This window comes from Cryptomeria japonica, chromosome 9 (genome assembly GCF_030272615.1).
Source record: "Cryptomeria japonica chromosome 9, Sugi_1.0, whole genome shotgun sequence".
In the NCBI taxonomy this organism is placed as follows: Eukaryota; Viridiplantae; Streptophyta; class Pinopsida; order Cupressales; family Cupressaceae; genus Cryptomeria; species Cryptomeria japonica.
This window is the reverse complement of record NC_081413.1, coordinates 537,200,114-537,212,727: the sequence shown is the minus strand read 5'-3', so window position 1 is coordinate 537,212,727 and position 12,614 is coordinate 537,200,114. Positions and strand designations below refer to the sequence as shown.

Sequence of the window (12,614 nt, the reverse complement as noted above, 5' to 3'; positions counted from 1 at the left end):
ACAAGCCTAGTGAAGATTGGATGCCAAATAAAAAACGCAAATCTTGCTTACAAGGATTTTCTAAGTAGTGATTATGTCACCATGCTGATTGGGCATTGATAATATTGCTAACTGGACGTTGACAATACCGATGAGTTCATAATCCATATTATTGACACTAGCAAATTGATTGGATTCGCTGTATAGTTGATGTCATCATCTATATTATCGATGTTAGCAGGCTGGCTGTGTAGGTCGTATTTTCACTATGCAAATTGTTGGTTGATTGTGCTGGCATGTTGTGGTTTCTAATTTGTCTAACACAACCTTGATTGTGTATATATGATGTGATATGTGACAATTGGTGTAGGTTTGGAGGTTGTTGATTAGATTGGGTATGGGGGCTGCTCGTATCGAGTTAGCTGACATGTTTGGCATGATAGGAAACCTGTGGGGATACCATGTGGAGTGTAGCAAGAACCTCTATCATTGTTGCAAGGAATATTCTTTTCGTGCGGTGGTTGGGCCACATGGGTTGCACCTTGGTGGTAGTGGCGGTGTTAGGGCATTGCAAAAAAAATATTCAAATATTCTTTAGACTGTATGACTGTAACCAGGTAAAAAAATTAGGGATTCAAGGCATTTGGACAAATGGAAAGGCAATACTAGAGTTTTTGGTTGCTCCAAATATGATGGTGAGGTCAAATTTAACCCAAATTGCTTCAAAGTTCCTATAAGCTACAAAAAAATACAGACAATTGTTAACTAGAAATTTTTGTTGGTTGGCCTCCCAATGTCCAATTTGGGTGAAATAAAAGGCAAAATCAACTTTCTTTGGTCCTTTGGACACAATGATGAGCTTGGATTCGCTTTCTCATTCCCAAATGACCGCCACAACAATGCTGCTCTTGAAACCTCAAAACCCTCTACAATGGAGTTGAACTATCCTTTGAGCAACAAGGCTTTGATATCATGCAAGATTTGACTCGTATTTTCTTTGATAATGTGTAATACTTGGCATAGGTTTGTGTTGATACCATGTAAGATTTGCCTAAGCAATTCACACAAGACCAAAATGCCTAGAATTAACTCAAGATAACAAAGAAATGTGAGCAAGCAATTCAGTGGCTCTTCTTTTCACCAAGTGTTCATCTAGTGTGTACAAAGTGCGGACTATGCTTATCAAGTACGAACTATGTTCATATAGCATGCAATTGATGTTTGCCTCTGATGTTCAAATACAAGGAAAACGTTTATAGGAAATGCAATTGAGGAGGATGATGAAAAAATCACTCCCCACATAGTGAAGTGTATCATTGACCACCAATGGTAAACGATGTAATAAAATATTAAATAAAAGCAACCTAAGTAAGTTTAACTAATGGTGTAGCAAAAGCATGAGATATTTATAGTACTTGCAATGAGATTTGCCCTATTGTGGTTGTTAAATGGTATTTGGGGGCATATGCAAAAGTGTATCACAGAGCAAATCCCTACGACAATATAGTGGTCCATTATTTTAGTGGTTGTGTGGTGAGGTCATAGTTGAAGAACTTCATAAATCTTAAAAATGTGACCTAGGCTTATCACATGGTAGAATGTGGTTCAAGTTGCATTGCAGTGAAGGCAACTCTTAACCTCAACATAGCTTTTCTAATGAAGAAATGCTCTAATGTGATTATTGTTAGCAATGCTATTGTACACGCCTCCTATAGATGATGAATATGTAAGACAATTCTTTTATGCCACAACTTTGTCATGGTGCTCCTCATGGGTATACGAGAGCCACATGTGGAAGTTAGGTGATTTTAAACTTTACCTTATAGAGATTGTATGGGTCTGTACCTCTTTAGGTTTCAACTATTTGATAGAGCTTGTGTAGAATTAAAACTTGCCAATCTATCCAAGGCTCCAAGCCCAAGGTATCAGCAATAAATTTGTATCAGAGAGTGATGTAAGTTCAAATTGCCCTCACCACAATAAGGTGGCCCATAAATTCAACAATCATACATTAAAGGAAGTCCCTAATATCACTTGAGATCTACTAGGCAAAAAAGAGAAATGAGATTTAAAGAATGTATATTCATCATGTATCGGATTCCTTAACAGTCACCTCAAATGAAGCTTTACCAAACTTGTATCGTCAATATGAAAAAACACCTTGACGAAGGATTATGGCCCCTTTTCAAGAGGAGTTTGATTATTGTAATAATAATAATAAAATGATTCAATTACTGTATCACATATAGAAGTGTTCCTGGAAGAGTCGCAAGTGCTGAACTGCAAAAGAACAGCATTGAGCTTGTGTGGGTATTAGGGCTGCTTTGTAAAATCTGTTTAACAACAAGATTAACTAATAAATCAAAAGAACTAAGAATCAACTAGCTATGTCATTGACATGTTCCTGGAATGTAATCCTAAGGGCTGAACTTGTTAACTCCACCATCTGCAATAAAATTCCTCTTCATTGATGTGATTACCATTGTGAACAGATGCATTATTTTCATTTAAATTTGTAATTTTATTGCAAAAAACTGAAAAATTGGGAATTTCAGATTTTATCAAGAATTTTGCATGGTAATGACACATATTACAGCAATAATCATTTTAATAGCAATGGTACTTGTCCAAGTGTTTCAGTGTAATGTTTATTGGTGGCAATTGTAAGAGGTCAACCCAGGTTCACATTTGAATCATGTAATCACAATAACATGGTCCATAAATGCAGCAGACATGTAGTGAGGTTGTGGTGTATAACTTTATTGGACACCTCAATAAATCTTAAGGATCTTTTGTAGGCCTACCATCCAGTAGAATGCTGTCCAAGCTTAGGGAAAAAAATTCTTGACCTTATTAACAAATGACCAAGCAACAATATCTAAGAATGAATTTTTGCATGATGTATGAGATAAATTTTTGCATGATGTATGAGATCCTTAACAGTTCCCCTTGAATGGAATATATTATATATATGCAATAACAAGATTGACATATTTAAAAAATGAAGGTTGATTTTTAAGTCAAGATGCTAATGTGGCATATTAGGTCCAGTTTGTGGACGCCTGTAATTTCACATATACCCAAGTTATACACTGTTCAAAATTTAGTGCCCCTGGGTTTTAAATTTTCAATGTCATGAGCAATCTCAGGATTAAACTGGAATTAAATAGAAACAAAAACTTCTTACCATAAATATGGTTCACTGGATATGAGACTCTTTTGTGGAAACAAGGGAACTTCATGCTTTACCCTTATCATTTGTACTAACTTTTGGGATGTAGATTTACTTGTAGTTTTGCTTTTTAGTTCATTGAGATCAACCTCAACATTTTGAATCCCTTGATGCTAATGATAATTTTCTTATTGTCTTTACAGTTAGGAAGGAATTTTGCTGAGCAAACTCCAACTATCCGCTCTACATCAGCTGGAAGAACAGTTCGTCCAACACCCTTGGTACCACCAAGTACAACAACAGTAAGACAAAGGCCATCAATACCTCCTGTAGAGCCTGTTGCTGACATACGTAGGGAAAAGAGGTAATCAAAATCTTCAAATTTGAAGTTAAATGATGTCCCATTATTGAATTGATATATGATAAAACTCTAAAAAGAAACAGAATTTTTAATTCAAATATTTTTTTTTATAATTTGAAATGCTTCTTATGCCAAATAGCATAATAGGTTGAATTACATGATGAAAGAAAAGCTACTTTCACATCAAGAAGATACCCATTATCAGGGTTGAAATTTAGAGTTTGGGGTGATATATATGATTCAAACATTCTGGAATTGGTTGAGGACTAAACTTATTTCAATAAGGTAACTGCTGTTTTAAAAATATTTTTAACTTCAGCACATGTAACATTAGTAATAAAACATCGAGATTGTGATCCTTTTCCTTGTATACCAAACTTTGGTCTTTTGTATTGGTTTTATAATCTGCACTTTATGTATATAGTTTGAGAGCACTTTTAGAGGGAAGAAAGGGAAGAGATTATATTGAAGTCCATAGATGAAAAAAACAGATAAATAACAACTAATATTACAGCCTGCAAGAATAGCTTTGATGAAAGCACTGAAAGCGTTTGCTATAGTAGCATAACAATTATGATGTACAAGTATGATGGTCTGTGTTGTATGCCCAGTATGCTGGGATAATAATCTCAGAGAATGTATTCTTTGGTTTGTGGAAACATGGTGGTAATGCCTCCAATTGTAACCATTCAAGCCGGATGCCATGGGATTTTGCTTCATTCTTGTTGCTCTGAGGTGACATCCCAATTGATGGGCCCCCAAATCTCTAAAATGGGAATATTTGAGGTATAATTAGGCACCCCTTGGTGTCCTCAAGAAGCATACAAGGCAATGACAGATATTTTTCCTGTGCCTGTTCAGACCAATCTCAAATATAAAGCTTCTTTCTAAGGCTTTAGAAAGCTTCTCAATGCATGTAGAGTCACACTCATTTTGACTTTGTTTTCTGCACAGTGGCAGATAAGAATTTGTTTTGGTGGCAATTCTTCTATTTGTTATGAAAACACAAAAATGTTCATATAGAGGAGATAATGAAGAAGCAATGATTTGATAGTGAAGAAACATATCTTAAGGCATTGGGAGGATAACAGCAACTTTTTAGAAGCAATGCTTCATATTAGTTTGGTATTCTGTTTTTCTCCTTTGTTGTGTTGCTTATCAGTATTTCATCTTCAGGCCTAGAACTTATATTTTCAAGCTTGTTTTCTGTTTGATAGGGAAAAAACAATGGAAGTGTTTGAACTTAAATTTGTAATGCCATTTATTGCTGGAGTCTCATCCCTTCTTTGTGTCTTAATGCTTTTAACCCACTGTTTTTAACCAATCTGAGATAGGCTTAGTGGGTATTCTATGAGTCAAAAATGCCTAAAGTGTTGCCCTGATTTCCCGTGTGCCAAACAATTTCAAGAAATCCAAAAGTTTCAGTGTTTGGGGTGTTTTCTAGTCATTTTCTGTGTTTTGTTGGGATTTCAGACTTTTGTGGTTGTCCATCCCAGCAACTATAATAGTTTATCAATCTGCCTGCTAGAATAAGGGGGGCAGTCATATGACCCAGCAGACTTTTGATCAAGTGCTGGGGTTATTCTAGCAGGCATACTTATTCCCTCGACCCTGACCTTTGGTCTATTGCCATTAAAATTGATCTAAGCCTCGCAGATTGGAGTTTCAAATTGCCCCTTATTTGGGTACCTCGTATGGACCTCCTTTGATTTTCGACTCCCAATCTAATTTTTCCTTAAGTGCTTTGTCAGAGTTGGATTTGCAGGCTTCCTTCTAACTTAGCAAATTTTCCATGTCATCCCCTATTCTCCATCCTTCGAAAGTTTCCCAAGTATATTTGTTGGTCTTTGGGACTTTCCCTTCCTATTATGCCTTGTCCACTAACTCTGACACCTCAACTCTCAAACCTTTTTACCAAGTACTCCTTCAGATTCAAACTTTCAACCCTCCCTCTCCATGGGTACTTGTCATAAGGTATGTTGGACTATTGATCCTCGATATTCCAAAGCTTATTACCTTATTAGGATTGCTTGTTAAAACTTCCCTATTCCATACCTTATTGATATAAGTTTCTCACCTCCTATACTCGACGCCTTGACCAAAGGCATGAAGTGTGAGTTATCCCTGACCCTCAGAATGATTGTGAATAGGGTATCGTGGGTATCCTCAATTCTTCAATGATTTCACCATCCAGAGGCACCCCGAAGTCACTAGACGCTAAGACATGACAAATTTATTTATACCAATTTGATATTCTTTCAAACAGTTGGCTGTTGAGCCAATGTTTGGTCAACATGTGCCTCAAATGTATTCTAGAGCATCAATAGATATGCGTCTGAGTTGTAAATGAAAGGATTGTATTTTGTATGGCGTAGGAAGGGTTTTATATCACTTATCTTTTGTAATGAATGTCTCCATGGCAGTTTGTAACGATTCATGGGAATGTATAGTCGCACCTTGATATAATCTTTGGTTTCATTAAAATGGAAATTTGGTTCTATTGATGTTGTATCAAATGTTTTCCTTTCCTCTTTGTTGTTCATGACTCTGTTGCCCAATGGAGTAGGCACTGGTCCATAATTGTTCAACATCAAACACTTTATATTTAAACATCTTTACTTGATTGGTTGTAGGAGTAGATTAGTTTTAGTTTATGTATGCTGTTCATGATTTAGGATTGTTAACCAGGGAAATATTCTAAGTTGTCCTAAATGCCAAATATTTAGAGAATAATGTTCAATATATCTGCATCTTGCCATTGTGTATGGAACATTAAAATGAATCATTGCAAGGGATTGTAACACTGCTGTCATCTACATATGCATGTGCAAGGTGTATTATTAGCTATATAGAGGTCTTATGCAACTAGTTGATCTTGATCTATTGACAATTATAGGGGTGTTAAGTGTAATTTTGAGATAGGTGTTGAATTTTACACTCGTGTTAATACTATTTGATTTACAAACCTTGAAGGTAGGAAGAAGTTCTAGGATTGTGGACCTGCAATTTTTGGACCTAATAGAAGTGAAACAATGCAGTATGAAGTAAGCTCAATGAGACCAGTAGGAACTATAACAAAAACTCAAATCCAAAGAACAAGTACATCAAACTGAAAAAGACCATTGGTCCAATATTGCCACGAATTTGTAGTGGGGAATGTGTGTTCTTTGATAGTTTTAGTTTGAATTGTTCAGTTAAGTTCTTTGTCTTATTTGGTTGTTAACTTCAAGAGTTTTCTATCATGTACTCCCCAAGTGACCTTTTATCTTATTTTGTATCACTGTGTTTTAGTGGCCTCTGGGCTTTTTGACTAGTTGATATGCACATTAAACAGATCAAAATTTAAACAAAGAAACTCTTTGCTTTCTTCTGACATCATCCTAAGGATGGGAAACACATGCTGTTCCCAACTTTTATACACTCTGTGCTGAACAACACTTATTGATTTTTTTCTTCTTTTCTATAGTTTTATCCTTACACATTGACTTTGTTCCCAAGTCCCTAAAAACATGTTTCTGCCCAAAACTCTCTATCTCCCTTTTTCCCATTGCTGATACTCAAGGACATCCAGAAAATGTTTACCCACTGCCCCTGTTCAAAATTTTTTAGGGAAAAGTTTCCGCTACAGTGACCAAGCAAGGGGATGTACCTTATGTTTCATGTGAAAATCAAAATCCCCTATCCATTTTTTGCTGTTTTCTGAACTCCCTAGCTGTTTCTTGTAGGGTTCGGAAGCCCATAGCTGTTTTGTGTAGTTTCAGATTTCATTTGAATGTTTAATAATTGTTTCCTTCACATTTCACTTCAAAAGTATCCATCTTCAAGCGTTGAATGTTCATGCTCTCAGGCTGTTAGCTCAATAGAATATAAGTTTTTTGCCTTTTTGGTTATAAAATGTTCATACCTGTAGGTTCTCAGCTCAATAGAATATAAGGTTTTTGCTTATAAAATAGCCATTTAAGTTATTCTTAATCTATCCCTAGCCATTTCCTTAAGTTTCTGATTTCAAATTTCATTTAAATGTTCAGTGTTCATTGTTTCACATTTCACCTCATAAGTTTTGTCTTTTAAATGTTTTAATGTTGAATGCTCATGCTTTTTAGGTTTTGAGCTCACTAGAATAGAAGTTTTTATAATTATTAAATAGCTATATAGGTTTCAGAGTTTTATGTTCAAAATATTTATACATGTAATAAATATGTATAAAATTTAGTGTCCTCTCTAAATCTGGGAATTTTTTTGATGTATTGGGACCCCGTCTCACCATTGTTGTCCCAAAACTTCCATGTAACATAGCTTTATTTGCTTTAGCCTGTGCAGTCTCTGTCGAGCATCTTCTAAATTGATTAGTTTTATATGCCTGCAAAGGTTGTTTCTGATTTGGTCAGAGTTCCGTGACTCGCGGCGAGTAACGTGAGTCAGCGGGCCGGGTGACCCCTGCTGAGTCACGGTGAACGGGTTAGGGGGCGTGACTCGTTGAGTCCGAGGGTCGTGACCCGGCCGGCGTCACTTAAAAAAGTGCAGTAAAAAAAACAAAAAAAACATAACATTTTTTAATGATTTTTTTTGCCATTTCCCTTTCTGGATGTGAGCGCAACTAGAGCATGTTCGAGCACATCCACTCGAAGAGGTGAAATAGATTGTCTGTGGAGAGGTTGAATGATCTAGTCTTTGTTCATTACAACCTCTGTCTCAGGACCAGACAGATTTTGGACGCTGACTCCTCTTCGATCACTCTAGAGGAAGTCGACCTCGAGTCCGATTGGCTCATTGAGTCCACCGATCCAGTCTTCACTGATGAGGACCTTGAGTGGGTTGACCAGGCAGATAGAGAGGCTGAGGCTGTGGCTGTGGCTATGGCAGAGGAGGAGGATAGAGCACGATCAGGCACAACACTTATGGCTACTCAGACTGGCACATCACAGGCAGAGACTATGGCTACTCAGTCATCCAGAACCTACCTTAGACGCCTTTCTAGGAGGCAGATAGACAAGGCTGAGCCAGAGCCTGAGCCATAGACTTGTTTTTGTTTACACTTTACAGTTACATATATGTTTGGGAACATTTGAAGTCATGGATTTTACATACATTGGACAACATTTATAACTCTATATATCTATGTTTTCTAATTCCTTCAGCTACAATTTACTTTTCTACGTATGTGATGGATGTATGTTTATGTATGTGATCAAATTAGCTTCTATTTGATGATGTTATAGCGTCTTTAAGCTTAATTCAATAATGGGTGTATGAAACAAGTTTTAAATTGTTAAAAATCTCTAAATTTCAAGGGTTTTCTTATTTTGCCGAGTCGTTGCCGAGTCAGCCTTGCCGAGTCACGAGCCGAGTCCGAGTCTGGGAACTTTGGATTTGGGTTATCTTCTTTTGATCAAATTTTTTATACCTTGGCCTTATGTGCTTGTTTGATGTATAAAGAGGATATGATCCATCATTAACCGGTTGATTTGGCTTCACTTTGTGGGTCTTCTTTGTTGTCGAACATTATTCTTTGTATTTTATGGTCAAATGTTGATTGTTATAATGCCACCTGCAAGGAGCTTGCCATAGTTCCTTAATTTTAGTATCTTCTTTTATCAAATTTACAGATTTCCAACTGAAATTGGGCGTTTGAATATCCAAGAGAATAGTGGCAATCAACGAGAGGCCTCAGCTCTTCGTGATGAGGTATCTCCATATTTTCTTCCAAAATACTCTCTTTTGTAATTTGTATATCATTTAAGATTAAGATTCTTTATACGATCTGAGAACTGATCAAGTTTTTTCATCTTTCTTTTCCCTTTTTTAGGGGTTGGCATTGACTTATCAACTATATGATATTGAGATATGATCATTCGTTGAAACTGTTTATCTATCTTATGCTCTTTCTTACTAGAATTTGTTATGTTTTCAGGTTGATATGCTGCAGGAGGAGAATGAAAATCTTCTTGATAAGGTGTGCCTTGAACTATTCTATACTGTTATATAATTTGTACAGCTAAAGAGTGATATTTTCCTAGCATGTATTTCATATCTCAATGAATGTATGGGGGAAAACCATTTCATGAAATATAATATTAGATTATATTTTGGCAGTGACGCTTGTTTAAATAAAGTGAGTACCTGAGCTATTTTATGACTAAAATGTGAAATTCAGCTTCGGCTTGCGGAAGAAAAGTGGGAGGAGGCGGAAGCCAGAGCAAGAGAGCTTGAAAAGCAGGTTATTTTTATTCATATATCTCAGATTGCTGGTATTTAATATTTATTGTTGCCTCTAATTGAGGAATACAAATTGTCGTGCCTGCTGGAAACGTGTTAAAAGGAACGAACAGCTGCAATCAAGACACTAATTTTCTATTTATAAAGTGAAAGCATTTCCTGTCAATATCATTTGCTTTGATTGGCTTGGTCTTTTTCCAGAGTTTGTTTGAAAAGGCCTGGCGAAATGTGCTAACATTAATGACTTCTGTACAAGGTAATCATAATATTATCCTGTACTAGTCTTTGCAACTGGCCTATACATACTTTAAGAGCTGAAATGCACATTCTGACTTATACACACAGCCTCAGTAAGTTAATTATAACATGAAACAGCTTTTAGAGGAAAGTCATATCAAAGATTTATTTTATGGTCAGATACACATTACAGGTGGATATAACACATATATCTGGTTATAAAACATAGCATTGAACTTTCACCAGATAAGATACTCAATTCTACCAGAAAAGCAGAAGGAAGAACAAATTTTGTTGAACTTTTTTCCAGATAAGATAACCCAATGCTACCTGAAAAGCAGAAGGAAGCACAACGCCAGTCTATTTCTAAAGGAACCAATGGTGTGGAATATGCTTCTGACAGTAAACTTTGAGGGGAGCTATGTGTAAAAAATATTAATCTCATACCTACAAAAGAATACACAAGAAAATTATAATATTTAACACATGTTTATGTGGGGAAAACCCTCTTGGGAGAAAAACCACACTCCAAATCATGAACCAATTATATTATTAGTAACAAATGTTACAATACAATATCTAAGGACATGCTCTTTTAGGAGTATCATCAACATGTAAAATTGGAGCAATTTTGGGAAAATAACAATACCTGCGAATCAACCATACAAATTCAGTGAAATTCCATCCCCAGGCACCGATAAATAGTCAAATATCACACCACAAATCAAGAGTGGTTTTCCAAAACAATGAGTCAAAACAGTAGCCCAAAAGTTGTGCTGTACTATCCCCAAATAGGGGTAATAGAAAAAACAACAACATCTCCAAAAATAGGGCAAAAGAAATTCTGAAATTTTATTTTTAGATAAGAAATTCCTTGACAAACTCAGATTTATATTCAGTTTATTGACCTGAATTTTCTGCTAATATGAATAAACTTCTGAGTATTTCTGTTTATAGAAAATTTATAGGAAAGCACTTCTGCCCAGAAATTTTAGAAATGGTTTACATTCATTTTCTTAGATGAAGATGATTTGAAGTATGCAGAATTAGACATAAATACCTCAGAAATGTCTTCAAACCTAACCCAGCTTCTGTTTGAGGATGATATCTAGTGCTATGATTGAGTTTTGTTCCAGCCAGCTTCATCAACTCTTGCCAAAAAGTGCTGATGAATATGCGATCTTTATCGCTTACAATTCTCTTTGGCATACCATGAAGTTTGAACACTTGTTAAAAAAACAGACCAGCAACTTGTGGTGCTTTAAACTCGAAAGGCATTGACATAAAATGAGCATATTTAGTGAGTCTATACACCACAACTAAAATACACTATTACATCCCTTACTATCGATCTTGGGCAGCCCAGTAATGAAATCCATTGATATTTGTTCCTGCTTTTGATTGCGAATAGGAAGATGATCTCGGAAAAGAAACTTCAGCTTTGTTCCTTTGGCACTCTATGCATTCCCTCACATGCTTGAGAACATCATCTTTTATACTTTAACATGAAAATCTTTCACGAATGTACTTTTGTGTCTTCAAATAGCCTGGATGACCAATAAGCTGATTGTCATGGATAACAATAATAATCTTATGTTTAAGCTTACGTCCTGGTACAAAATAGATTCTATCCTTATTATAGATGATGTCAATCAACACTTTGTACCTTTCATTTACCATCTAGGATATCACAAGCATGCTGTTTTTTGAACAATCTACTAGTAGGTGATTATTCCAAGAGGCTGAAATTTCTGAAAGTGAGCAAAATGAAGGGTTTCTAGATAGTTCATCAGCAAACATTATTTTTTCCTTTGACAAATTCAATGTCAAAGTCATATCCTTGAAGCTTACTCACCCAACATTTTCTCTCATTTATTCCGTTTTGCTCCATGAAATACTTGTGGCTATTATGATCAATCATCCTTACTGTAAACTTTCTGGCCACAAGATATTGACGAAATTTTTCAAGTGCATGCATGATTGTCCTTGTCATATGTAGAGAACCTCATTTCAACCTCATTCAATTTTTGGCTCTCATAAGCAATTGGATGCTTGGTTTTGCATCAAGACAGGCCCAATACCAATACCAGATGCATCACACTCAAAGCACAAAAGTTTTCGAGAAATCTGGTAAAGCCAAAACATGACAAGTACTCGTTACCTTCTTAAGATTATCTATGGTCTTTTGAGTCTCATCTGTTCAAACAAAGGCATCCTTCTTGGTCAAATCTGTCAAAGGAGTGGTTTATGAAGAAAACCCCTTCACAAACCATCTATAGTATGTGCATAGACCAATGAAGCCCCTCAAATGGGACACGTTCTTTGGTGGTGGTCAATCAAGTATAGCTTCAATCTTTTGCCTATGTGCCTTCACTCCACCTTCCCCAATGACATATCCCAAATACAATAGCTCAGTCATACTGAACTCACACTTTGAGGCTTTCACAAAAAGGGAGTTAGCTGCTAAGATACTTAACACCTCATCAATGTGCAGAATATGCTCCTCCCATGTCCTGCTGCTTACTAAGAGGTCATTAAAGAAAACCAACACATTTTCGCAACTACTTGTTGAATACATGGTTCATGCAAGACTGAAAAGTAGCTGAAGCATTTGATAATCCATAGGGCATTACTCAAAATGTCCATTGT

At 36.0% G+C, this 12,614-nt stretch overlaps 1 protein-coding gene across 2 annotated transcripts in view; it reads left to right on the top strand.

Annotated features, from left to right (window-relative positions):
• LOC131077102 (coiled-coil domain-containing protein SCD2) overlaps window positions 1-12,614 on the top strand; it is a 114,328-nt gene that overhangs the window by 11,422 nt on the left and 90,292 nt on the right. For both annotated transcript variants that reach the window (XR_009113544.2, XM_058014532.2), the window contains exons 2-5: window positions 3,355-3,515; window positions 9,119-9,197; window positions 9,424-9,465; window positions 9,667-9,729. Coding sequence is in view for 1 of the 2 variants with exons in the window: in XM_058014532.2 (XP_057870515.2) it covers window positions 3,355-3,515; window positions 9,119-9,197; window positions 9,424-9,465; window positions 9,667-9,729 (345 nt within the window). In the remaining variant the exon portion in view is untranslated. The remainder of the gene's footprint in view (window positions 1-3,354; window positions 3,516-9,118; window positions 9,198-9,423; window positions 9,466-9,666; window positions 9,730-12,614) is intronic.